The sequence below is a fragment of the Rhinatrema bivittatum genome, chromosome 1 (assembly GCF_901001135.1).
Source record: "Rhinatrema bivittatum chromosome 1, aRhiBiv1.1, whole genome shotgun sequence".
Taxonomy (NCBI): Eukaryota; Metazoa; Chordata; class Amphibia; order Gymnophiona; family Rhinatrematidae; genus Rhinatrema; species Rhinatrema bivittatum.
In genome coordinates, this window is record NC_042615.1 from 369,731,044 (window position 1) to 369,758,538 (window position 27,495).

Sequence of the window (27,495 nt, forward strand, 5' to 3'; positions counted from 1 at the left end):
CAAGGCTGGCCTTAGTCTGCTATTTTTAATGGGACAACGCTAAGGTGAAACTGAAGTAAGTTTTGCATTGGAGAATAACTAATCAATATGCCTTGCATCGAGATGGCTCTGGTCTGATTCTTAGAAAACTACAAACCATTTAAACATTGAAACATTTCTTCCCTTCCCTTTTCTGTAAAGTGAACCTCAGGAAAACAGAGAACTTGATTCAATTAAATTCAGGATGCAGGAACATTTCTGGCTCAAATAGCTATGTTTGACAGATATAATTCATATAATAAGATATATTTTTAAAAAGTACACAATCCAAGGGAGCTGCATCACATAATCCTTCATTATGCAGCAATTTAGGGTGATCCAAACCTCCAAACACACACAGGCACACTCTCTCTCTCCCTCTCTCCAATTATCTGCCTCATTTCAACAGCATGTGGAGCTTGGTACTCCTAATATATACTTTTTTTCCGCCAGTGAGAGGTCAATTTTCAAAGCCATTGATGTGGGTAATTAGCCATTTACATGCATAAAATGACTGAAAATCACCCTACTTTAGTAGGGCTAAAAGTACATGTGTTTCTCTCTCTTTGTGCTGACCCTTGCACTACTGAGGGGTTTTAGTTAAGTGCCTGCAGTGTAAGGTAGAATATAAGATAATCTAGACCAATTGAACTTTTTATTTTTATTTTTTATTTGCCTGCATTTGATATACTCTTCCCCAGGAGCGAGGGGGCAGGAAAGATTAGAGGAGGGTCAGCCCAGCATGCCAGGTAGCACACTGAAAAATCTCCCTCTCCTATTTCCTACCACATATACCTTCACACTGCCAAAGGAAATGATATCCTTTTAATAAAAACAATTATATTTTTTACAGTTACATAACAGGGTGTGTTTACTGGAAGTATTATTACGTATTACTTGTAAATACGGGTGTCGTAATCTGAATACCTAACACATTATTGCATATTGTAGGTCTATGTGTTGGGTTTCATAATGCATTATTTTGTATAATTTTTGTTTTATTGTAGTTAATGTAAAGGATCCATTGTGCTTACAAGAAATCCATCTATGTATCAAATGAGATGGATCACACATGTAATAGGGGGATGTTTCTAAGAAGAAAATATGATGAGTGAAAATGGGGAAAGTTAAAGTTAGGCTACGGTTAAGTGTAACCCAAAGATAGAGAACTGTTACGTGAGAGGAAGCCAAAAAAGCTTGAAAAAAGAAGACATTCCCTTGCCACATTTATTTACTGAGCTTTTAAAGGGAAGAAATTGTGCTTCTTAAAAGGTGAGCATCGACCAATTGCCTGGGAAATACATCACTGACCCTCTTAACTCAACTTGTCCAGACCAAAATATGAAAGTTCCAATACCTGGTCATTCCTGCCTTGTTCCAGCATCTGCCTTGATCCTGTTTCATTTCTACCTTGTTCCTGTCTCTTTCCTGCTCTTGCCTTTCTCTCCTTGTCTCCTTGATATGATTTCTTGTGCTTGACCCCTGCCTGGATTCTAACTCTACCTTGACTGCCACCCGCCCTGATCTCTGCTCAGACACTGTCCCTGCCTGGTTCTACACCTGTCCTGACCCTGGCCCAGATATTGACTCTGCCTATCTGCCACCTGCCTTGGACATCACCTCTGCCTGACCGCTGTCTGCCTCAATCCTTGCATGTAAACCAGCTCTGCCTGACCGCTGCCTGTCTTGACTGTTGGATCATTCATCCGGATGTGGACTTTCATCTACGTCCTGCTGGCCTTAGAATCCAAGGGCTCTACCTATGAGGAAAGAGACTGGTATAGGTGAAGCTTCCTCAGTCCTAGCCAGCAGCGTGCCTATCTGCTGTTGGCATGGACCAAGGTCATTCCTCTTCCCAGTTAGAACCAGTGATTCCACAGTCCAAGGACTTAGACATTCAGAGTTAGCTGGATATGTTATAAGGACTCACAACCCACGACAGATTGTTGAGGCCATGAGTTTGGCAGGCTCACTTTTGTACCAGGCTGCACCAAGTCTGTCTCTTATGGTGCTGCAGCAGCAAGACCAATTAACCCAGATAATGGGATTGCTCCAAGGTCTGACCATGTGCCTTGACACGTTGCAGGCCCAGGCACCATTGGTGATGCCGCTGGTACTGCCTCTCACAGTGTTGGTATGATCATTGGCTTCGGTCCCATATCTAGAATGCTGCCCAGGTACAATGGAATCTTAAGGCTTACTGTGGATTTACCAACCAGAGATTGATGCGTTTTGAGATACAAGTGGCTTGTTTCCTATTGGACCAAGGTGATGTTTATCTTCTCCCTGCTTTCCAGACCAATCCTGGACTAGGCTTCCGCCATGTGGGAACAGAACAAATCCTTTCTGCAAATTCTTTGATGAGCTTGGATATTCCTTTGCAGCATAGACCTCCTTCACATTTACTCGAGTGGAAATTCTGCAGGCAATTACGCCAGCTACATCTGAGCTCCAGTAGTGTTTAGAAAGTCTGTTGGCCATCTTTTGGCAGGACCTTTTCACCGGATTAAGGATGAGCTGGCCGGTACAGGTGTACCCACATGATTGGATGACCTGATTTCCCTCTGCATTAAAAGTGACATAAGATCCCGGGGCCGAGCTCAGGAAAAGGATTTCCTTCATAAACACAAGATTAGCTCTTTGATTCCAAAGTTCAGTCATCATCCTCCCAAGGTGCATGAGTCATCCGTAGCCCTAGAGCAACCCAAGCAGCTCATAGGAGCTAAACTCTCCAAAGAGAGGAAACAAAGATTTATGTGCCTGTACTGTGCTGGATTGGGACACTATGCCACTCAGTGCTTAGAAAAGGTGTGAAACTCTCTAGTATAGGTCTGGTCAGGGAGGCAGCCCTAGGTCATTCTCCTTCATCTCCCTCTCTACAAATTCTGGTTCCAGTCCTACTGAAGACACATACCTTGGAGATTCCCATGAGGCATTTTTGGATTCTGGGGTGGCTGGGAACTTCATTGAAGAAAGTTTGGTGCAGAAATACAGCCTGCCACTGGTTTAATTGGCTTCCCCAGTCATGATTTCCTCAGTATACAGAGAACCACTACCAGGCATATTAGCTAATAGCTATTACTACTGAACCTTTGAATCTGTGGACAGGAGTCTTAAACCTGGAACAAATTACTTGCCTTGTTCTGCCTAAATCAGTAAACCCCATAATTCTGGGATTGCCCTGGCTAAAGAAACAGAAGCCTACAATCGATTTGGCATTGGCTGAGATTTCATGATGGGGGCCTATATAATTCTGAATGTATGTACAACCAGTGCTACAACCCCTCATCTTATGCTGGCTACACTCCCAGTTCCACCCAGACTTCCACAAGCCTATGCAGCCTATGGAGACATCTTCAGTAAGCAACAAGATGTGTCACTCTCGCCCCATGGGTCCTATGACTCTTCCATTGAACTCCTCCCTGGCAAGGCCCCACTGCACAGCTAGGTATATCCACCTCTGTGCCAGAAATACAAGCCATGTCCAATATATAAAGGAAAACCTTAAATGTGGGTTCATTCAACCATCCCCTTCCCCAGGATTTTTTTTTTTTTTTTGTGGGGAAAAAGGACAGGTCCGTACAACCATGCATATCATGGTCTCAAGGCTATTACTAAAAGAAACCGATGCCCAATCCCTCTCAACTCAGAGGTATTTGACAGTTTATTGTGTAGTACTGACTGGGTGGGAGGTCTGGGTGAACTGCAGGGAGTTCAGGCTGAAGAACTAGGAAGTTCCTGATGACCTGGAGGTCTGGTGAACTGGTGGACTAATTGGTAAAACTGGTAATTTCCTTAACATATGCCTGTTTTAAAATTGGTTGACTAATGTGCATAAATTGGGACTTATACGAATAAGTCCTACTTTACTTTCATGCGTAAGATATACACTAATATATTTTTTTTAAAAAAGGTAGAAAAAGTACGTGTTCATTGCATTGATATACAGTACATGTTTGTGTGTATTCATGTGTAAGCCTACATATGCACATTTGTTGTGGGGTAGAGATATGCATATTTTATTATATATATATATATATATATATATATACACACACACACACACACACACACATATATATATATATATATCATACATTATGGTTAGAAAATACTATGGCAAAACTATGAGCAGCCATATGCATGCGTACTCAGGAGCTTGAAAGTATCCTCCCAGTGCATAGCAAGCTATTCAGAGTGTATGCTAATTTACCTCTATCTGCATGTTGAACTTTAGTCCATAGGCCCCTTGACTTGCAAATCTCTACTAATTTCAAAACTTCTTTAGATGCATCAACATGATTTTACTTCATGGCCTGATAGTAATTTTCAGCTAGCCAATAGTGTTTGCATACCCACGGTTTCTTTGCACCTATGGATCTTCAAGTCACTTTACAAAATCAAAACTCCATGAGGCAGCTGGTACAGTGGGGGTGTTTTATAGACATCATTCATTACAGGCACAAGTTGTGAGGGTTAAGCAATATGCAAGGATTTCAAAATGAAATCCCTCGATGTACCTCAGCTGGTCCATCCAGGGCCCGTACCTGGCTCAATATCTTTTCTCTGTGGGGAAGAGATGTGCGCAGAGCTTTTCCAGCAGGGGAAAATAATCTCTTTGAAAATTGCCCCTATACAGAGTAAATTTTAAATCCATTTATCTGGGTAAATTGGTTGGTTTGAAATTGACCCCCTTCTGTCCAGCAAAACATTTCTGCAAGTTTCCACAGTAAGAATACTTTTAGCCAAATTAAAGGGAGTAATTTCTGGGATTGAGAAGAGGTTAGATGTAGTGGGAAACAATGTGCATAGTTTGGATTTTCAGATCTATGCAGTGCAGTTTACTTGGAGATTTTGCCCTCACAATAAAGCAGGGGTGACGTCCAGGGGTGTATTTCACCTGCAGATCTTGTTGGCAAGTTTAAAAGAGAAACAATCTCTGGTTAAAAAGCAGCTGAAGATTTTGCAGCTACAGGGGACAGTGACAGATTTAAGGTTTCCACTGCCTCTAGGCACTTTTGGTGCTGTTGCCATTGTTCCTCCTTCTTCCCCTCCTTGGACAAGGGATAACAGGGCAGAAGGTCTTAACTCAAAGCAATCACTGGTATTTACTAAAGATGTGAATCATGTGCCCGATCGTCTTAACGATCGGGTTTGGCTGGAGGGAGAAAAAAATCTGATCGCTGGAGATGTGAATCGGAATCGGTTCCGATTCACATCGTTAATTTGTTTTTTGTGAGGCCCGACCCTTTAAAATTGACCCCTTACCTTCCCCCCCCCCCCCCGAACCCCCCAAAAACATTTTACGAGTACCTGGTGGTCCAGTGGGGTGCGGGGACCGATCTCCCGCTCTCGGGCCATCGGCGCCATTTTGACTGCCACTCAAAAATGGCGCCGATGGCCCGATTAAAAAAAAACCCACCCGACCCTTTAAAGATGACCCCTTAACTTCTCCCACCCTCCCGATCCCCCCAAAACATTTTTAAATTACCTGGTGCTCTATTGGTGGTCCCGGGAGCGATCTCCCATTCTCGGGCCGTCGGCTGCCACTCATAAAATTGGTGCCGATGGCCCTTTGCCCTTACCATATGACAGGGTATCCGTGCCATTGGTAGGAGCACTGGCTGGCCGGCGCCATCTTTAAAGTTTTATAGGGTCGGGGTGGATTTAGGGGTTGTTTTGGTGAGCAGGTTTTCCCGCCCTCCCCCCAAATAACTCCTGTTAGTGGACACTAACGAGAGTAACGATTTTTCACGATAAATCGTGAAAATTTCTATTGTATCGCGCACTGTACCGATTTTTGATGATTTAAAAAATATCAGATGATTTTTTTAAATCGTCAAAAAACGATTCACATCCCTAGTATTTACTCACCTGCACAGTTGAATTGTTAATTCTATTCTGACCAACGGGCCACATTTTAACTATGTTGGTCTCATCATTAATGATGCTTGGATTTTATGTATGTTGAGCTTGTTCCCCACCATGAACATTGGAATGTGCAGACTATACATTTTTTAAATAAAAAAAGGCACAGCCTTCTTTGCTCTGCTCGCTCTGCTCCAGGCTTGAGTTCACCTCCTCCTTTCATGCCTCTAAATAATAGCAGGAGAGGAGCTGGATTAGGGAGCAAAGCAGCTTTTTTCTTTGCTCCCTGCTGTCTACTCTGGCCTCATCCCTCTCCTCCTTTTTCTTGCATGGGGGAGAGGGGTTGGAGGAGGAAGCAGAAGATTGTTCTCTACTGAGTGAGATTCAGAAGAGATGAGAGAAAGCAAACCTTCAGAAAGCCTGCTGTCCCTAGATTTTTGCTGCCCTAGACAAAGGTCTAGTATGCTTGTCGGCAAATCCAGGCCTGACAGGGGCTATTTGAAAATGGATCCCATGGGCGTAATTTTCAAAGGCACTTAGGCGAGTAAAACCCAATTTTATGCATATTTGTGGCTCTTTGAAAATACTTCCAATAAGTATGTGCATAAAAGTATGAGTGAAACATGATTTCATGCATGCTTTTATGAGCATACTAAATAGGAGGAAAAACGTAAGACCCATGTGCGCATGTTATAAAATCAGCTATCCGCTCGTGCATGCATGCACAATTTTCTTTTTTTTTTTAAATTATATTTTATTAACCATTCATTTCATAGTACATAACAATGTAACTTTGCAATTTAGAAATGGTTACATACATGCATGCACCCGCAAATGCCAGCTCAAGCACATAAGTGGGGGGAATTTATTAGGTACACACGATGATGCAATAGGCCTTTTCTTAGTTCTCTCCCAGGTTGCCCCAGTAAAGGAGAGGACTTCCTAATCACCCTAGCTAACTTGTTTCCCTTTTACCCTATTAGCCTCGTGCATTAAAACCCCACTGACTAGCCTCCTTTTGTTTTGTTATACCACTTACACGCTGTCCATAGCAGAAGTAAAGTTATGCACTAGGGGTCCCTGGCATGCGCTTGTGTGCGTAACTTTTATGATGCATTCCCAGTCTGCCTATGTCCCACCCATGCTCCACCCACACCATGCCCACACCATACCACTTTTTTGGAAAACTTTTTTTATGCGCATACCGGGAGATACGTGCATACCCGTGCAGTTTTTAAAATTTGTGCGGCGTGCGCCAGGCTCAGTCACACGCATATCTCCCAGCTTTGGCAGGCATAGGGCTTTTAAAACTGACCAGTAGGTGTTCTGGGGAGGAGAGATGGAGATGGATCATACTTTTAATTTTTGAAAGTATGATTGTGAATGTCATGCCAGGTTCTGGGCAGACCTGTGAATTTTCAAGGCAGATTTATGCACATAAATTGTCTTTGAAAATTCAGGCTAATGTCTGCAGGCAAAAAGTACCACAGACTTCAGCCTATATGGCCTGTCTGAAAATTACTTTCATGCTGTATGGTATAGTATTTTAGTTCAGGAATCATTGCTGTAAATATAAATATAGAGAACCTAAAGGGTTCCTTTTAATAGATGGCTGAATTTTAGCTCCCCCATGTAGGAGACTGAAATGGTGTCGTCCCAGACTATAAAATTCAGTCCCACCATGTTAGGGGATGGATTTTGATTTATCCCTTGCAGGAGGCAGGATGTCTCTAGGCCTGCTCCTGTTTTTGTTATGTTCCTGGGGAAAGGACCCTTTGGTTTTAAGGAAGGAAGCCTGGGTAAGAGCAGGAAGAATAGGTACCCTACTCTCTTTTTCGTACAAGTCACTTTTGCCCTTTTAAGTTTGGGTGAAGGAAGTTTTTTCATCCTTCCTTGCTCCCTTTTGGGTTTTTCTTTTTTTCAAAAGTGTTATTTTTGCAACCTACCAGAGTTCCCTAAGTATCAGGGACTCAGGGGGGTAACATCTTAAGGAGTTTGGAATTCCTTAATCAGAGAGGTCCATAGGACAATTGGAAGTCCTAATGGGCAGTGAATCTTCATTCATTGCTGGGGGAGAAGGAGAAATAAGGATACTAACAGCACCCTTCTAGTGTTAACCACGACTATTTTTATCAGAATATTGAAGAAAGGAGTTTGGAGGTGACCTTCAGTAACCAACAGGGAAATAAGGAGAGAGGAGAAGGAGTAACAACATTTGTTCTAAACAACTGGACTAGAGGTATGAGCAATGGGACTTTAAATCCATCTAATTCAGGAATATCATTCTATCCACCAAATTCTGGGAGGAAGCTTTAAAAGTTCCCATTAATTGGAAAGGATCAGGAACAAGAGAATTAACTGGCATCAGTAACATCATAAATTAATTGGAAGCTAAAAATCAGATTTATTAAAAGAACTAAAGTTGTAAGTAGACTGTAAAACGTAAGAGCCTGCAACATAATATTTTTATTAATTTTCTATCTTTAATCGGTAAAGGTTAAGTTGGAAATCAAGATCAACTTCCAGCATGATTAATTTTGAATTAATAAATGTATAATGCTTAGGGCCTAGAAGATATTATTCTCCTGATGGAGAATCTTGGATTTTCAGAGAGATTAACATCAGGAGAGGATAGTTAACTACTTAAGCTCATAAACTGAAGTGTGGTCTTTGGGGGTCCTGTGATGGAACATTAGCTTGGGGGTTACATAAACATAGTACATGCTCTGCAAGACTATAGCTGTGAAGGCATCAGTAACTTACCCGTAAAGTATTAGCAAAAGAATAAGTACAGGAAAATTTGAAGCAGACACATAAGCTTTTTGTTGGAAACTCAGGAAGAGAATGACAACGATGACACATGGGACAAGATAGTTGCACTGCAAAAGAAACACACCATAATATAATCATGCATTGTGCATTGAACAAATACAGTAACAGGCCAATTATCTCAAACATGCATGTGGAATAGGCAGTGCCAGATAATCAATGATGCTGCTTCCTGTCATTTCTCCTCCCCTCACTTCTTCTCTAGTCTCTTGCAGGGAACAAGAGGGGAGGAGGTAATGTCCATGTGGACAGAGAAGAGCAGGGAAAAACTACTCTGCTCTCTTATCCAACCCATTCTCTGCTGTCATCCCCCCCCCCCCCCCAATATGCTGCCTGGCCAAAATACTAATTATTTGAGCATTCTGGATCATCATGTGCCAGATAATGGGGCATTTACTGTACTAAATTTGAACACATATTATAATATATGTATATATTATTTTCAGGATGATTGAAGAAAGTGTGTTACTGCAGTATCACATATCATGCACTTTATTTACTACAGCTACCATTAGTTTTAGAGGACCTATTCACTAATAATGCACATTATCATGAATAGGCCTATATACATGAACCTTAATTGAAAAGGCGCCAGAATGTCTGCACTAAAACAAGTCTGTTTTCTTATTAAATGAAAGAACATGACAGCTGTAAAACCCATTCTGGCTCATATTCTGATGTCACTTAGTCATAGGATGCATCAAATTCCTGGAACATAAATTAAAAATAAAAGCATGATGTGGCATTTTTATGATCTGATGGGGAGATTTTATATGATAAATATCTTTACATTAAATGGAATCTGCTGGGTTATTGGATATCATTGTACTACTAACTAGAGATGTGAATCGTGTCCTCGATTGTCTTAACGATCGATTTCGGCTGGGAGGGGGAGGGAATCGTATTGTTGCCGTTTGGGTGTGTAAACTATCGTGAAAAATCGTTAAAATCGTGAGCCGGCACACTAAACCCCCCTAAAACCCACCCCGACCCTTTAAATTAAATCCCCCACCCTCCCGAACCCCCCCCCAAATGCTTTAAATTACCTGGGGATCCGGCGGTGGTCCAGAACGGCGGCGGTCCGGAACGGTCCCCTCAATAGAATCGTGTTGTCTTCAGCCGGCGCCATTTTTCAAAATGGCCGCCGCAAAATGGCGGCGGCCATAGACAAAAACGATTCGATGGAGGAGGTCGTTCCGGACCCCCGCTGGACTTTTGGCAAGTCTTGTGGGGGTCAGGAGGCCCCCCCAAGCTGGCCAAAAGTTTCCTGGGAGTCCATCTCCTGCCGGCGCCATTTTCCGTACGAAAACGTTTCGCGGCAAGAAATCGCTCCCGGAACCCCGCTGGACTCCCAGGAAACTTTTGGCCAGCTTGGGGGGGCCTCCTGACCCCCACAAGACTTGCCAAAAGTCCAGCGGGGGTCCGGAACGACCTCCTCCGTCGAATTGTTTTTGTCTATGGCCGCCGCCATTTTGCGGCGGCCATTTTGAAAAATGGCGCCGGCTGAAGACAACACGATTCTATTGAGGGGGCCGTTCCGGACCGCTGCCGTTCTGGACCACCGCCGGATCCCCAGGTAATTTAAAGCATGGGGGGGGGGGGTTCGGGAGGGTGGGTGATTTAATTTAAAGGGTCGGGGGTGGGTTTTAGGGGGTTTTAGTGTGCCGGTTTTCCTGCCCTCCCCCTTCCCCCGATTTACGATTTTTTAATGATAAATCGGGGGAATTGGTATTGTATCGTGGCCCTAACGATTTTTTGACGATTTAAAATATATCGGACGATATTTTAAATCGTCAAAAAACGATTCACATCCCTACTACTAACTATGATCATAAGAATTGCATTTATTCCCCTTATGTTGACCTGAGCTTGAACAAGACTTTTATAGTTAATTTGAAGGTAATTTTCAAAACACCCCACCCAGGTGCAAATTCTGTGGCCTGTGTCTGTATAGACTTTGTACAAAGAGAAAGTCCATCCAGACTCAATTTGCTGGGAATTAGCATATGTACATTTAAAAACACATTAACTCTGCCCAAAATACCAACCCTCCTCCTCAGGTACACCTCCCCTTAACCTGGCTAAAAGTACTCCCACCATGGATCCTTGTGAGTAATTTCAGATGGATTAAGGATTTTCAGATAGTCCTTTCATCCTGGTAAATGGCTTTTGAACATTTCCTTTTTTTAAACTGCCTTCAAAATCTCATGACTGATGTGAAAGCTGAGGGGTTGGCCAGCCAATCTACAGTAAACTTGATTGATTTAAAAGGAATTATAGTGGGCTACTATGAGTGGCATTTCTTTGGGATACAAATAGACTGCTACTTACATACAAAGCTGTACCTGAATGTACATGGAAATGAATGTAAGTCCAGGGCAAAATCATTAACAGTGATATGACCATCAGTAGTTATATTTTAACATACTATTTAACATTTAAGAATACCATTTCTTTCTTAGTATGCAGTAAAATACAAATACAATAATCTCCTTTTTAATTACACTCTAAAGCTGTTTAAAATTCTAAGTCATAGGGTTAGTTAGATTTGAATGAAGGCTTAACTTTGAAGGCATATTTTCAAATTAAGGTTAAGGTTGATTGGAGAATGGTTCAGATCAGAGAAGATATGTTGCTATGAAGGAGGAGTGGTTTCAATGAAAATGTTCCCTGCACTCTGAAGCTCTCTTTACTTATGTGTGGAGAGGTGCATTGAACTTCACAGCCAGTTGCAAAGAAGTTGCAGTTGTGGAAAATCCGCATAGGCTGATGAAGAAAAACCTATTTGTACTGGCATTACAGCTGGTTTCTCTGAGTATTCATTATTTTGCACAGCTTCACTTTTCTTCCTATTATTATTTGCAGGCATCAGTAATGGAAGTAAGGAAGCGTCCGGGAAGCAGAGGGCAGTTAGTCTGAACTCTGTGGTGAATAAATTAATAGAATCACTGCAAAAACTGAGGATAGTGCACTTTCTGGATTCTAGTGGATTACAATATCAGATGCAGCATGGTTTTTACCAGAGGTAGAACTTGTCAGACAATTCTGATCAATTTTTTTTTTTTTTTTTGACAGGGTTACCAAAGATTTGGACCAAAGTTGAACATTAGATGTAGTTAATTTAAGGTCTAATATTCAAAGATATCTGGCTAACTTAGAAGGGATATTCGGCAGCATGGATATGCTGTGTGCTGAATATACCCGGATACGTTTTAGTTAACCAGATAAGTTACATCCGGCTAACTTATTCAGTAAACTTAACTAGATAAGTTGCCCTGCCCCGATCTGCCCATTGCCAACCCCCAAGATATCTAGCTATCTACTTAGCTGGATAGATACTTATCTAGCTATATGACGGCCACTGAACATAGCCAAATATTCACTGACTGTAACTTAGCCAGATTTGTCCCTGTTTAGCCAGCTAAGTAGTGATAAATATCCTCTTAGATTTCAGTAAGGCCTTTCACATGGTTCCATACAGAGCAACGCATAAATGACATCAATTTAGATTCACTTTCTATAAGGACAAATATCATATCATATAATTAAAGTTTCATCAGGCCTTTGAGGTATCCAGAAAGCATTATTATGTTTCTCAGCTACAAACTTTATTAAATTGGCAAAAGGAATTTATTTTTTAAAAAAATGTACTGTACCTTTGAAAAGAGCTGCAATGTCAGGGACCATTGACTGTAAGAAGTTTGCTAATTATTGATTTGTGAAACTGTGAAACAAAATTATTCTCATACATAATCTCAAGTTGTAGATGGTAATACCTTGGATGTTCAAGGTGCTCGAAAAGAAACTTTTCAGATTGTTTCTCAATCTGAGGTTGCTACATTTATGGGTTAGAAAAAATCATTTCATTGTAGCCTATATCCATGTCCATATTGGATGCTTAAAGGTGAATTTTAAAAGCTAGGTGCATGCATTAATTAGAAACTGAGTGAATAAGTTGGACTTGTGCAGGCCAATTGGATTTTAAAAGCCACCTGCAAACGCACGTATCTCCTGCAGTTTGCACATCTCCAAATGTTTCAAAAGTGGGTATGATCTGGGCATGAGCATTCAGGGTGAACCAGAAATGTGCGCATAAATACATATACACCTGGACGCGCACCCAGATCCCCTGCCATGTAAGTTTACTCCTGCTATGGAGAAGGTGTATGTTATAAATAAAGAAAAATAAACAGATCTGCGGGGTTTTAAAGGTCGGGGCTAACAGGGGGAAGTGTACGCTATTACACTAGGGGGCTTTGGAGGACTTAGCCCTTAACTGGGCGAACTGGAGAAAAACTGGTTTAACTGGAAATGGCACAGGCATGCACCACTTTAACAATCTCCCACTTTATGTGGTAGAAGCAACATTTGTACGCACGTATGCACACCCACTTAAAATTTGGTGCATATGTGCACGCGGCCAGACTACTTTATAACATGCGTGCAAATGTTATAAAATGGCCACATCCCTGAGTGTGGGACGAACTATGCACACAAAGGTGACCCAACGCTGGTTTGAAAGTTACCATCCCTATCTTCTACAGATATAGTTTCTTGAACCTTTAACTAAGATCATTAACATGTCCTAATAGGACAGAATAGTACCTAGTGCATTCAAAACATTTGTAGCCAATCCTGTATTAAAAAAAGGGGGAAAGTACTATCTGATGCTGTTTCTATCTATAGGCCCATTTTGAACATACCTTCTCTGGTTAAAGGAGAAATTAGTCTTGCTTCAGTTCACTGATTTTGTAAATGATATTTCAAGTCCACATCAAGGGGGCCTCAGAGAAACCTTGCTACTTTCTGTTTTAGGTCATATTCTATGTCAATTAGACAAGGGTCAAGTTGTAATTATGGTTTCTTTAGACATTTCTGTGGCTTTTAACTGTTAGTCATTCAATTTTAATACAATGGCTTTTTAAGTTGGCTCTCAGGAGATGAGCACTCCAGTGGTTTACATCTTACCTGGTGAGTTGCTGATTGCAGGTTAAAATTGATCAGTTTTTTTCTTCTTGGAAGGATAGAACTGATGGAATACTGCATGGTCCATCACCTTTTTCTATGCATTTTAATCTACATTTAGCACCTTTATGTCTTATGTTGGTTTTTAAGATTTACGTTGACAATATATAGATAATTTTTTTTCTGTTAAAGCTTGTAATACCCTTCCTATTGCCTTATTACTTGATTGCTTAAAGTGGTTAATAAATGATTAGCTGAAAATGATCTTTTGTTAAATTTGTCTAAAACAGAGGCCATTTAGATAGACAGGGTGACCGTGCCAAAGTAGTTGCCTAGCTTTCTATTGAAGGAATTCCTTTTCACTTTTGTGATAGTATCAACAGGCTTGATGTGCACACGGAAGCTAAGTTTACTTTACAAGCACAACTCGCCTTTATTATGAAGGTGGTTTTTGCAAACTTACCCCTAGATTCATCAAAATGCTATAATTTTCACATGGATAACGCCCACAATAAAGAAAAGGGGCATGGCTAGGATAATTTTAGAATTACCGCATACTATCTTAGTGCTTCGTATAAGTCAGTGGCATAGCCACGAGTGGGCCTGGTTGGGCAGCTGCCTACCCAATTTGGACCCAGGCCCACCCAACTGGAACTGGAAGTGGAGCACCGGACCTGCAAGGCCATCGCGGGATCCCATCTCCATGCAGCAAAGAGGAGGACCTAGGGCCGGCGCACCATTCCGTGCATTATTTTGTACGGCACATATGGAGAAGCGATCCTGCAACCGTATGGCCCACCAATCTTCTTATTTTTGGGGGGGGGGAGGGAGCAGAAGTGCAGCACATAGCTTCCGCTTCCTCCCCCCCCCCCCAAAGCAGGAGGATTGGTGGGCTGTATGGCCCCAAGATAGCAGGAGGCTAATGGCAGCAGGAGAGGCCAACTGATCTTCCTGCTTGGGAGGGGGAGGAAGCGGAGGCTGTGCACAGGGTTTGAATGTGTATGTATGGGTGAGAATGGGAGCCTGTGTGTGGGTGTGTATGCATGAGAATGGGAGCTTAAATGTATGTATGTGTGGGTGAGAATAGAAGCTTGGGTTTGTGTGTGGGTGAGAATGGAAGCTTGAATATGAAGGTGAGAATGGGAGCCTGGGTTTGTGTGTGGGTGAGAATGGGAGCTTGAATGTGTGTATATATGGGTGAGAATGGGAGCCTGGGTTTGTGTGTGGGTAAGAATGGGAGCTTGAATGTGTGTATATATGGGTGAGAATGGGAGCCTGGGTTTGTGTGTGGGTGAGAATGGGAGCTTGAATGTGTGTATATATGGGTGAGAATGGGAGCCTGGGTTTATGTATGGGTGAGAATGGAAGCTTGAAAATGTGGGTAAGAATGGGTGCTTGAATATGTATATATGTGGGTGAGAATGGGACCTTAAATGTGCGTATGTGTGGGTGAGAATGAGAGTCTGAGTTTGTGAGTGGGTGAGAATGGGAGCTTGTATATGTGTATGTGTGGGTGTGAATGGGAACTTGAATATGTGTATGTGTGGGTAAGAATAGGAGCATCAGTTTTTGGGTGAGAATGGGAGTTTGGGTTTAAGTGTGTGGGTGAGAATGGGTGCCTGAATATGCGTCTGTGTGTGCATAAGAATGTAAGCCTTGGGAGGGGTGTGAAAGTGAGAGTTTGTATGTGGTCTGCAGAGAATGTGAGATTGTGTGTGTGGGGGGAGAGCATATGAGAGTGAGAGCTTGAGTGGGTGAGGGAGTCTGTGAGAGAAAGCATATGTGTGTGTGTGTGTGTGTGTGTGGAAGGGAAGAAGGCAATAGTAGAAGAAAGACACTGAAAAGTAATTAGGAAATGAGCGACAAGGGAAGGTGATTGATTAGGTGATTGGGCAGGCTTTATGAAAATGAGGGGCATTTTGCACCATGCGATAGCATTACATGCACTATTGCATGCTTTAATGCTGGAAATAACTACACCTTTTTTGCACGTGTTAAGCCATGTGATATGCCTGAAAGGGCTATAACACAATTTGTGATAAATTTTGCAAATTGCATTTCAGGCATTTTTGAGCATGGGACAGAGGGTAGCGTGTAGGGGAAGAGAGGTGTAGTTGAGTGGCGTGAGGGGAGAAAGAGAGTGAGAGAGAAAGAGAGAGAGCCTCTGGTGTGGCACATATAGTAGTCAACTACTTATATAACTGTAGGAGTGCAGCTAGTAACTCGAGGTAAGGTTTTGGTGGTGTAGTGTTTTAGGGCCAGTTTTACATACAGAGTGAGACATACGAACAGCACAGTACACCTCAGTGAAGATTTGACATCAATTGGAGTGAGGAAAGTCATACAAACATACAATTTCTACAGTGTTCTCTCACCCTAGCTTGATAATACTCTGGAAGAGAGTCCATGAAGCTAGGGTGAGAGAACTTTGTAGAAATCCCCAAAACCCTACACTAACACCACCACCACCAAAGCCTCACCTTGAGTTACTAGCTGGTTCTCCTATAGTGATATAAATAGTTGACTACTATGAAGACCTTATGAAGAGTATCTCTCTCTTCTCTCACTCTCTCATAGCAAAGTGCAAGTATCACAGCGTGCAAAAACTTTAACAGATCCCTCTTTTTATTCATGTGAAAATTATAGCATTTTGATAAACTAAGGGTAAGATTACTATCTATAGGAGATTTTTTTTTTGTAATATTGTTCAGCCATGGTAAAAGACAGAAAGATGCTTCGATGCATATTGTCCCTGTATAAGTCCCTTGTGACACCTTATTCAGAATATTGCATACAATTTTGGAGACTGAACCTTCAAAAGAATATAAACCGGATAGAATTGGTTGGAAGGTGGCTCTGGATACATTTTTTACTCTGAAGGATCATAGCAAGCTAGACTTGGTTTACGCTTAGTAACAGATCAGCAAACAATCTACATAAGATATATACTTATACATGTACAGATATAGATTTGAATATATCTGTCTATGTTTTTACATTACCTGGCCTTGTGTGGCTGGATAACACACTACTTAACTGCATAGATATCTGGCTAAGTAGTATTGTTCTCAGTTAAGAATCAGTATCCTAATCCCCTTGTTCCACCACCAAAACTAAAGCTAAGGCCCTGTCAGCTTTAGTTTTGGCCGGCCCCTGTCACATGGCCGGCCCCTGTCACATGGTAGGAGCACTGGCTGGCCGGCGCCATCTTTAAAGATGGCCACCGCCATCATAAAGATGGCCACCACCATCTTTAAAGATGGCGCCTGCCAGCCAGTGCTCCTACCATGTGACAGGGGCTGGCCAATGGCACGGATACCCTGTCACATGGTAAGGGCAAAGGGCCATTGGCGCCATCTTTATGAGTGGCAGCCGACGGCCCGAGAATGGGAGATCGCTCCTGGGACCACCACTAGACCACCAGGTAATTTTAAAATGTTTTGGGAGGATCGGGAGGTTGGGAGAAGCTAAGGGGTCATCTTTAAAGGGTCGGGTAGGTTTTATTTTAATCGGGCCATCGGCACCATTTTTGAGTGGCAGTCAAAATGGCGCCGATGGCCCGAGAGCGGGAGATCGGTCCCCGCACCCCCACTGGACCACCAGTTACTCGTAAAATGTTTTGGGGGGGGGGGGTTCGGGGGGTGGGGGAAGGTAAGGGGTCTATTTTAAAGGGTCGGGCCTCACTAAAAATAAAATAAACGATGTGAATCGGAACCGATTCCGATTCACATCTCCAGCGATCAGATTTTTTTCTCCCTCCAGCTGAACCCGATCGTTAAGATGATCGGGCACATGATTCACATCTCTAATTAGTATCATTATCATGAACTCTTTATAATGCATGCAGTTTAAATGTTAACATAATTAACTTACCATATCCCAGGCAAAGTTAGATAGCCAGTAAATTACTGGGTTCACTCCACTGACAAATTGCAAATGTTTGGCCTTTGACACTCTTTCCTGAATTAAAAACAGGACAAAACTGGCTGGGATGAAGGACATGGCAAATATAACACAAATCGATACCACCACATCTGTGGAAGAAGTTCTGTCCAAAAAAAAAAAAAGAAAGTAGAAAAGGAAAAACATCAATAAAAGTACACTAAACATAAACTTCATTTTGCATTAGAATAGAAATGTACAAAAATATTTTTTGACAGAAAATTTAAAGTGATTCTTTTGGTGAAATGGAAAAATAAGGAAATAGATCACTCATTTTATTGATTTTATTATTTTAATTGTAAAAGAACCCTTAATAAAATGCTGCTAAACAAGAAAATATTATCATTTTCTTACTTTAGCATAAAATTTTCCTGTTGCAAATTCTTTTATTATGGTTTTAAAGCAGTTCTGTTCACATGTTCACATGTTAGACTACTAACTAACACCAGGTACAGAGACCACATCTCCCCAGTCCTAAAAGACCTCCACTGGCTACCAATTCATTTCAGAATAATTTACAAATCCATCACCTTAATATACAAAATTATTCACCAACATACCACAATTGACCTACAAATTCCTATCCGTTTACACAAATCCACAAGACCAACCAGAGAAGCCTACAAAGGATGCCTCATTGTTCCCCCTACCAAAACCACCAATCACAGCACCTTAAGAGACTGAGCCTTTTCCACAGCAGGCCCACAGTTATGGAACACCATCCCTCCAGATCTCAGAAACGAGCCATGCCTCCTAACCTTTAGGAAAAGACTTAAGACATGGCTGTTCAGGCAAACTTTCCCAAACTCCAACTAACACGCTTCTCCAATAACTACTCTACTCAGCAGCTGTATATTTTGGACTATGTATATATACTGTACTCTTGTTTAAAATTAACCTTGTTTATAATTAACTCTTGTTTATAATTAACCTCATCTATCTCTCTTTTATTTCCTCCACCCCAGTTATCAGCCCTTGTTAATTGTAACTGCATCTCTTCATCACATTTATTTATGTTCTTGGTTGTATTCATCACACCCCTATTTTCATGTAAACCGACATGATGTGAATGCTATCATGAATGCCGGTATAAAAAAAAATCCTTAAATAAATAAATAAATGTGTTCCCAATAAAATAGGCACTTATAACCTCTTTTCTTGGTCTCCTTAACCCAAACAAATGCACAAACAACTAATTAGTGGGAAATAGGGCCACAGCTTTGTTAATAATAGAAAACTGTAAAACAAGTCAAAGGTGAATACAAACTATTTTCACTGAAGATCAGTTGACTCATATATTCTAACCAAGCCACCCAAATAAGCCACATCCCTCCTATAAACTTCCAATAGTTTGAATACCTTTTGTTGAACTATGATATCTTGAGCTACTAGTTATCCTGGTGATCCCTTAAGTGGGGCAATTTTAACAGGGCCCCATAGGATGAAGAAAGAAAAGCACTTTTTTTTGCCTGAATAATTTTAGCACTTTTTCAGATAATAACTATTCACACTAATGCATCCAGGCTATTGAGCACTAAGGATATATGTTCATCTTAAACAAATGGATAAAATACAACACAAGAGCCCATATTTGTTTCATTTGTGGACCCCAGAACAAATGGAGGGGGTCCCACAATTTTGAATACTTTTTTTTTCTCATTTATTTTTCCCAATCAAGGTTATGGGTCATTCATGTATATAGCTGTGCACTGTTGAGGAAATAAACAACTGCTTACAACAGAAACCATTGTTGCCTGTCTGACATCACAGCCTCCTCCACAGGGCAAATTGGCAAAGAGACAAGATAGAAGACAAATCACAATGATGCATCTTTTTAGCTAGCTTATTGCTGCCATCCGGATTAAGTGATACTAACACCTCCTACTGAAAGGTCTAAGCATGTGCAATAAAGTCTCTATTTCCTCTCTAGCAGTTGGTAAAGAAGATTCTGTTTTTTAGAAGCTCCCTGATAGTTAAAAAAGGTTGGCTTTGGCACTAGTAAAGTGTGGTTTCAGATCTCTACTGCAGTGGTCTCACTCACTGCAACAAAAAGACAGAGGGAGTAGAACTGCATTTTCTGTTTACTGGGGGAGGGTTGGATTATGGAGATTGAAACAATGCTTTTGTATATGATTTTCCGAGTATCCAGTGCAGTGCAGTTAGTTTAGCATACCGACAAGTAAAGATTAATATGATTCTTGCCAGGTTTCTAGTCTTTGTTGGTTCTGTATAACTTTCTGACAATTTTTTTGTGTATGAAAAAGAAGCAGACACTAGTGCACTTCATAGAACACACATACATACACTATATATGTGTATGTGAATGACAGACTTTTCTGCTTACATTAGAATAGTACTGTGAGTGGTGGTACAGTATCAGTAAAATAATTCCTTTGTGATATCCAAACTCCCAGTAGGCACTTCAAATTCCATCATTTATTTATTTAATTTACTTTTTAATATATAGAAATGTATTTTCACCTAATTACTAATCATCATGCTCTTGGCAAATTATAGCATAATTGTGTATATATACAATCAAAAACACAATCTATCATAATTACAATGTAAAATACAGTATTGTAAAACTGAAAAAATTCAGTAGTAAAGTATTCAAAAAACAAATCAGTAGTTCAACACATCACCCTTCAAAATCAATTAAAAGTTTCTTTAAACAATATGTCTTCAAAGATTTACAAAATAGTTTATAATCAGATATCAAACGTAAAACCAGAAATAAATTGTTCCAAAGAAATGAAGCTGCACATGAAAATGCACAGCAGGTTGTCAACTCCAGGAGTTGACAATTATTGACCTGATGTGCATAAAGGAAAAGAAGGTGAGTAATCAACTATTAGTGCCCTTATGTATGTCAGGACATCCCCATACACAGCTTGATGCACCAGGGTCAGTATTTTAAACTTTATCCGCTGTTCAACAGGAAGCCAATGTAATGTCTGTAATATAGGTATAATAATATAATAAGGTCAATAATATATGCTCATGAAGAGGGCATCCCGATACTACTTATGCAGCAGTGTTGAGTAAGAACTGTAACGAGCATAAATGACTCTTCAGCATCTAATATATAAGCTATTAATGTAATCAACAACTGAAAGGACAAAAGATTGAACAACTGTCCTGAATAGGTTCCAATTCAGCATGAACTTCAAACACCTTAGAGAGAATTTTTTAAAGGGCCACATGAGCGTCCATGTGTACGTAGTTCCCGGTGCACGCACATGGACGTGCACATGGACGTTCCCGGTGCATGCACATGCGTGGGTTGATGCGCACATGTTATAAAATTGGCTACCTGTGCGCACATGCGTGCCCATTCTTAGTCGGCAGCACAAGGGGAGGTATTTTATTAAAAAAATGCATGGTGATGCAATAGGGCCTTTAACCAGTTTTCTCACAGACCACTCCAATAAAGGGGTGGACTGGGTGGGAACTTCCCTATCCTTTAGTCTAACCTTCCTCCCTTTTCCCCTCTCCTCCCTGACCCGTAAAACCCGACCTACCAGTACCTACCCTATTTTTATTCATGTATCGGTAGTTGGCTGACATGTACTTCCCTGAGACAGGGCCTATTGACACTGCCCAGCTGGCCCCTGCCCCGCCTCTATCTAGACTCCACCCCCAGCCCACCTCTTTTAAAGAACCCATCACTTCCAAGCATTTTGGCAGATATGCACGTGGCTAGGCTGCTTTGAAAATGATCTCGGCGCATGCATGGCCCAGCCACACGCTAGCCCACCATAGAGTCTTGCTACCACTATGCCTACCAACCATGCCTCTGATGTACCACATTGGTGGTCTTGCAGCTTCTCTGTCTATATGCCACAAATAAGATGTTCCATCTTAGGAGTATTGCTGCTACTATGCCTACCTGTCATACCCCCAATGTACCACCTTGGGAGTTTTGATGCCTCTATGCTGTTTGGATCCTAGTCAGCTTTCTCACTCATTTTTTCTGCTACTCACCCAGTGCCCTCGGGCAAAACAATTGTGCCTAAGAACCTCTGGAAGAAACTACTAGCATGGGCTCATGACTCTAAATTGGCTGGACATCCCGGTCAACCGAGAACTCTGGAAAAGCTGCAAAAATACTACTGGTGGCCGTCTATGAAAGAAGATGGGTTTGCCTACAAAGCGGCCTGTGCCAACTGTGCCAGACAGAAACCTCCACCCAGATGTCCTTGGGGCCAGCTTCAACCACAGCCAGTGCCAGACGAACCGTGGACACACATCGCCATGAACTTTGTGGTGGACTTACCACTCTCTGGAGGCAACAATACCATCTGGGTAACAGTGGATTGTTTCTCAAAGATGGCTCACTTTGTGACACTTCCTAGCTTACCAACTGCTAGTGAACTTGCAAAGCTTTTCATCAGCCGCATTTTCCACCTAAACACATCGTCTCAGATAGAGGTGTACAATTCACAGCCAAATTCTGGAAGGCTTTGTGCAAGAAGTTTGATATCACTCTCGACTTCACTTCATCTTACCATCCTCAATCAAATGGCCAAACTGAAAGGATGAACTGTACCCTCAAGCAGTTCCTCCGTGCCTATGTTAGTTCACGTCAGAATGACTGGGCTGAATTGTTACCATGGGCCAAGTTTTCCCATCAACTCCCATCCAGCAACATCTACTGGATCAACACTATTCGAAGTGGTATATGGATGACTACCTTCACCACCTTTGCCACCTCCGCTGTCAGTGTCATCCCCAGCAGCTCAAGCTACTGCCGATGAGATTCAACAACTTTGGAAGAAGACCAAGGAGATGCTCATTAAAGCTGGAATCCGAGCTAAAAGGGGCTATGATGCTCATCACTGGTGATAAAGTCTGGCTGTCTACAAAACACCTTAGAATTAAGCTACCATCAGCTCCCTTCGCTCCATGCTATGTCGGACCATTTCCCATCCTCTGATGTCTGGGCAACCTCTCCTACAGTCTCAGACTTCCCCCAGCAATGAAGATCCATAACGCGTTTCACGTCTCTTTATTGAAACCACTCATTCTCAACAAATTCAGCACCAAGACACCAGATCCCTCTCCTGTTGATGCAGAAGAGGACATAGCGCACAAAGTTGATGCAATACTTGATATAAGGAAGAGAGGCAGACTTTGGGAATACCTCCTGTCATGGGAGGGCTATGGACCAGAAAATAACTCATGGGAACCTATGGCTAATATAATGGACAAAGAGATGCTGATTCAGTATCACCGATCATATCCTCAGAAACCAAGACCAGGTAGGGGGTCTGGAGGAGGCCCTTTGAAGGGGGGTACTGTTGCATCTGTCAGACTCAGATGGCTTCATCCTACATGCCTCACCTCAATATTTGCTTTCTCCACCAGCCTCTGGAAAATGGCGACCGCTGCGTCTGCTTGCTGTACTCCCTGGCATTCCCAGAATGGCTATGGCAAGGCATTCCACTATGATTCACCTGAGGGCCTCCTAGGGTGCACACACTCTACCCACGTCTTTATTCCAACATTGGTACGAACCTTGGGGGCGTCCACCTCGAGTGATGTCACAACATCCGGATATTTAGGTTGCCCATTTGCTGACTGACTTTGAGTTAGCAAGGATTGGATTCATCTGGTCTAAGCTGCTCTGCCGCTTCTTGCTGCTGCTGGAAGCTCTCTCTACCCTACAGGGTTCTACTAACTTGGGTACCCGCTCCTTGGGGGCCCATGCTTCTTTCCAGGTGCCTATCCAGTATCCAGGTACTCGCTCCTTGAGGGCCTGAGTTTTCTATCGTGGTGCCTGCTACTATTACTTCTACCTGCTGGGAACTCCATCATTACAGCTACAAGAGTGTGAGTAATCTAACATCTACCAGTCTGTCTCACCTACAGCTCCTCATTGGAAACCTGCATTGGAGCTCCCTATACCACCATTGTGGGACGGGTCTCCTCAGCCGAGGACCCAAGACTGCTGCTGCAGGAATCTACTCACTACTTCCACCTCTGGTGAACTCTACAAGCTGTACAATAAAAAACTATCTCTGTGTTTGTGCATCTGAGTCTAGCCCGGTACTGCAGTTCCCTGCGGGGCTCTTCCCCATGGAAGTGGCCATCACTGCAGCACCTAAGAATCCATCAAACACCTCAAAACCATAACAGTATTGAACACAGTACTCCAGGTGAGGCCTCATCAATTAACTGTACAAGTACATTATCACCTCTTTTTCCTCTCTCTATGCAGCCCAGCATTCTTCTGGCTTTAGTTATCACCTTGTCACATTGCTTTGCCACCTTCAGATAATCAGAAACTATCAAACCAAGGTCCCTCTCCCAGTCCATGTACATTAGTCTTTTACCACACATCACATAAAACTCTTTTGGATTGACGCGCCCCATATGCATGACTCTGCAGTTATTGGCATTGAATCCCAGCTGCCAAATCTTTGACCACTCTTCAAGCTTACTTAAATCACTTTTCATTCTCTCTGCTCTTTCAGGCAAGTCCACTCTGTTGCAGATCTTAGTATCATCTGCAAATAGACAAACTTTGCCATCTATCCTTCTATTTCACTCATATAGATATTGAACAGAAACTGGTCCCAGAACTGATCACTGTGGCACTCCACTTAACACTGTTCTTTCTTCAGAAGAGAGAATGGTAGAAGTAGTGGATTTTCTGCAGAGCCAGCCCAGTGTAGTAGCAGCAATAAAAAAGGCAATCTTCCCCTAAACTAAAAAAAGACTTTTTTAGTCATAGAATGGCAAGAGTGGAAAGAAGCTCAAGGCAGAAACAATTGAAATTTGGAGAGCTTATGCCACCACCACCTATTCCTTTTCCTCTTTTTTTTTTTAGAGGAGGGGATAAAAGCAGGAGAGCTTTTCGAGACTGGTACTACCAGGGTAGAGGCAGCAGAATTACAATAGCCAAAACCAGCATGTTCCTTTTCATTGGTTACTGCTTCTGAGGCAATGGAAGCAGTATTTTCAACAAATGATTCTGATGAATAAATCTTGTCTCAAATCCCCTGTATCATAAATTTAAGAGCTAGTAAATGAAGAAAATTTGGGCATCATAGTGTGATGATGGGGAAGATGGATGATAATGATGGTGTTGAGAGCAATGGTCAGGAGCTGCAGAAAGTGCAGGAGGAGAGCATGATCTATGCATGGAAATAGAGATAGGTGTTGATTACCTCTCCCCTTGGGGCATCATGATCAAGAAGTGATAAGGCAGCCTATAGAAATCCTGAAACCCTTCAATGATACCATGGAGGACCTGAATTGCAGATGAATCACCCTGGGAGGGTTCATAACTATAGTTAATATTCTGGAAGAAAAGTTACATGAGTAAGAGGGAGTGTATTCAGAGGAGTTGTAGTTAGTGGACTTATTTATTTATGTATTTATTTAAAATCTTTTCTATACCGTCGTTAAGCGGGTGCCATCAAAACGGTTTACAATAGGGCACAAAAACTATATGTTAAATACAGTATCTGGAATTCTAAACTCTTAAACAGGTGCCGTTAATTTACTGTAACATAGTTTCATAAAAATATTCTTGCAGCAGCAGTGCCTCTGACACAAAATGGTGCCGGCCGTACGGCAAAATGATTCGAGTGCAGGAGGTCGCTCCCGGACCCCCGCTGGACTTTTGGCAAGTCTTGTGGGGGTCAGGAGGCTCCCCCAAGCTGGCCAAAAGTCCCTAGGGGTCCAGCGGGGGTCCGGGATCGATCTCCTACGCTCCTGACGTCGGGGGACAAAAAACAAAATGGCGCCGGCGCTACCTTTGCCCTGACAGGGCAAGGTAGCGCCGGCGCCATTTCTACAATGCACCGCAGGCCCGAGAGTAAAAGATCACACCGGGACCCCCGCTCTGGACCCCAGGTAATTTAAGGCATTTGGGGGGGGGTTTGGGAGGGTGGGGGTTTTAGGGATGTTTTAGTGTGCCGGTTTTCCCGCCCTCCCCCGATTTACGATTTACACAATATTTACAAAAACAAAACCGCGACGATCCGATTCCCTCCCCCCCCCAGCCGAAATCGATCATTAAGATGATCGATCACACGATTCACATCTCTATTGGAAAGGATTTCGCAAAAAGGGGTGGGCCTGGACAGTGCCATTAAGTCTCAGTCCCACACCAGAGTGCACCAGGATCCAACAACAACTGCTTAAGTTGCTGCTGCTATGGAGTGTGGATAAGTAGTAAAATAAAAAAATTTAGAGTAGTCAGCGGGGTGTTAGGGGTCGGGGCTAGAAGGGAAAAAGGGAGGCAGGTTAGTTAGAGGTTTTAGGAGGTCCGCTTCTTTACAAGGGCGAACTGGGAGGGAACAGGAAAATAGGCCCTAATGCGTCACCACGTTCATCCACTAAAATCCTCCCACTTACATGCGTGAGACGGCATTCATGCATGTCCACGTGCATGCACTGGCAAACGTGCACACACGTGTGCCCACATGTGACTCTTAAAATATATCTTCTAAAGTTTACATTTCTGCTTCAGGGTAGCCTGCACAGAGCTGCAATTGTGACTACCCAAACAAACCTCGCTGGGCAGACTAGATAGATCATTTTGGTCTTTATTTGCCATTTTTCACTTTGTTACTATGTTACTAAAGTTGGATTGCCATTGTGCTTGGGAGCAGACACACATGTAGAGGGTAAACTATTAGTCTGATTGGTCCTGACATACCTGTAGAGGTCACTGTGTTTGGTGCATGCATACCTGCAGGGGATAACCATCAGCAATACTGGGTGCACTCACACCTGTAAAGGTTTTATGAACATGGTGTTTCACTATAGGCTTACCTATTGTAAAGGGACCATCAGTGTAGGCCCATTGGCAGGATCTGTACCATCAGTGTGACTGGCTGCAGTCATACCTGATAAAGGTAGACCATCAGCGTAATGGAGGGCAATCACACCGAATGCACACTAGCTAGATGTTAATGTGCATTAAGGCCCGTTAGTGTGCATGAACAGGTTAGTTAGTGCACCCTAATAGAACTTACAGCGAACTAAGAGTGTAGTAGTGCGATGTAACTAATGTTAGTGTGCATTAAAATAATGTAACTTAACAATTAAAACGTATCAGTTCAAAGGAGTTCATTAGCTAGAAAAACATGCATATTAATTGGTAATACTGCACACTAAGAGATATGCAGTGCGCAGTATCTCCGTTAGTACGCACTAACATGAAATACAAATTTTGCCGAAATTTCGGCAAAAATCGCTTCTTATATCGGCGATTCCGAACCATAACAAATTAGACAATATTGTTGACATTGTCTAATTAGTGAAAAACGAAGGCACATCTCTAGTAGGGTGTTCAGGATATTCACAAAGAATATAGATTAGGAAATCTGAATATGCTAATGTATGAAAATTTGTTGTGGAATGGATATAAGAACATAAGAATATAAGAACATGCATCAAGCCCAGCATACTGTTTCCAACAGTGGCCAATCCAGGCCATAAGAACCTGGCAAGTACCCAAAAACTAAGTCTATTCCATGTTACTGATGCTAGTAATAGCAGTGGCTATTTTCTAAGTCAACTTAATTAATAGCAGGTAATGCACTTCTCCTCCAAGAACTTATCCAATCCCTTTTTAAACACAGCTACACTAACTACACTTACTTAGTTTTCAATGTGCCACATGCTAACTTTATAGAGTGCCCCCTAGTCATACTATTATCCGAAAGAGTAAATAACCGATTCACATTTACCCGTTCTAGACCTCTCGTGATTTTAAACATCTCTATCATATCCTAGAGATGTGAATCGGAACCAGAATCGGTTCGGATTCTGGTTCCGATTCACATGTGGTTTTTTTTTCAATGGGCCCGATCGCGGTTTTGTTTATCGGCTGCGCCCGAGACGCTAAACAAA

The 27,495-nt window shown here is 42.2% G+C and overlaps 1 protein-coding gene across 1 annotated transcript in view; it reads right to left on the reverse strand.

Moving 5' to 3' along the window:
- Positions 1–27,495, reverse strand: part of LOC115096270 (ATP-binding cassette sub-family A member 1-like) — a 618,744-nt gene that overhangs the window by 144,050 nt on the left and 447,199 nt on the right. Inside the window, exons 27-28 of the mRNA XM_029610773.1 lie at positions 17,554–17,728; positions 8,650–8,765 (exon numbers count right to left, since the gene is read on the reverse strand). Of these exons, the coding sequence (XP_029466633.1) occupies positions 8,650–8,765; positions 17,554–17,728 (291 nt within the window). The remainder of the gene's footprint in view (positions 1–8,649; positions 8,766–17,553; positions 17,729–27,495) is intronic.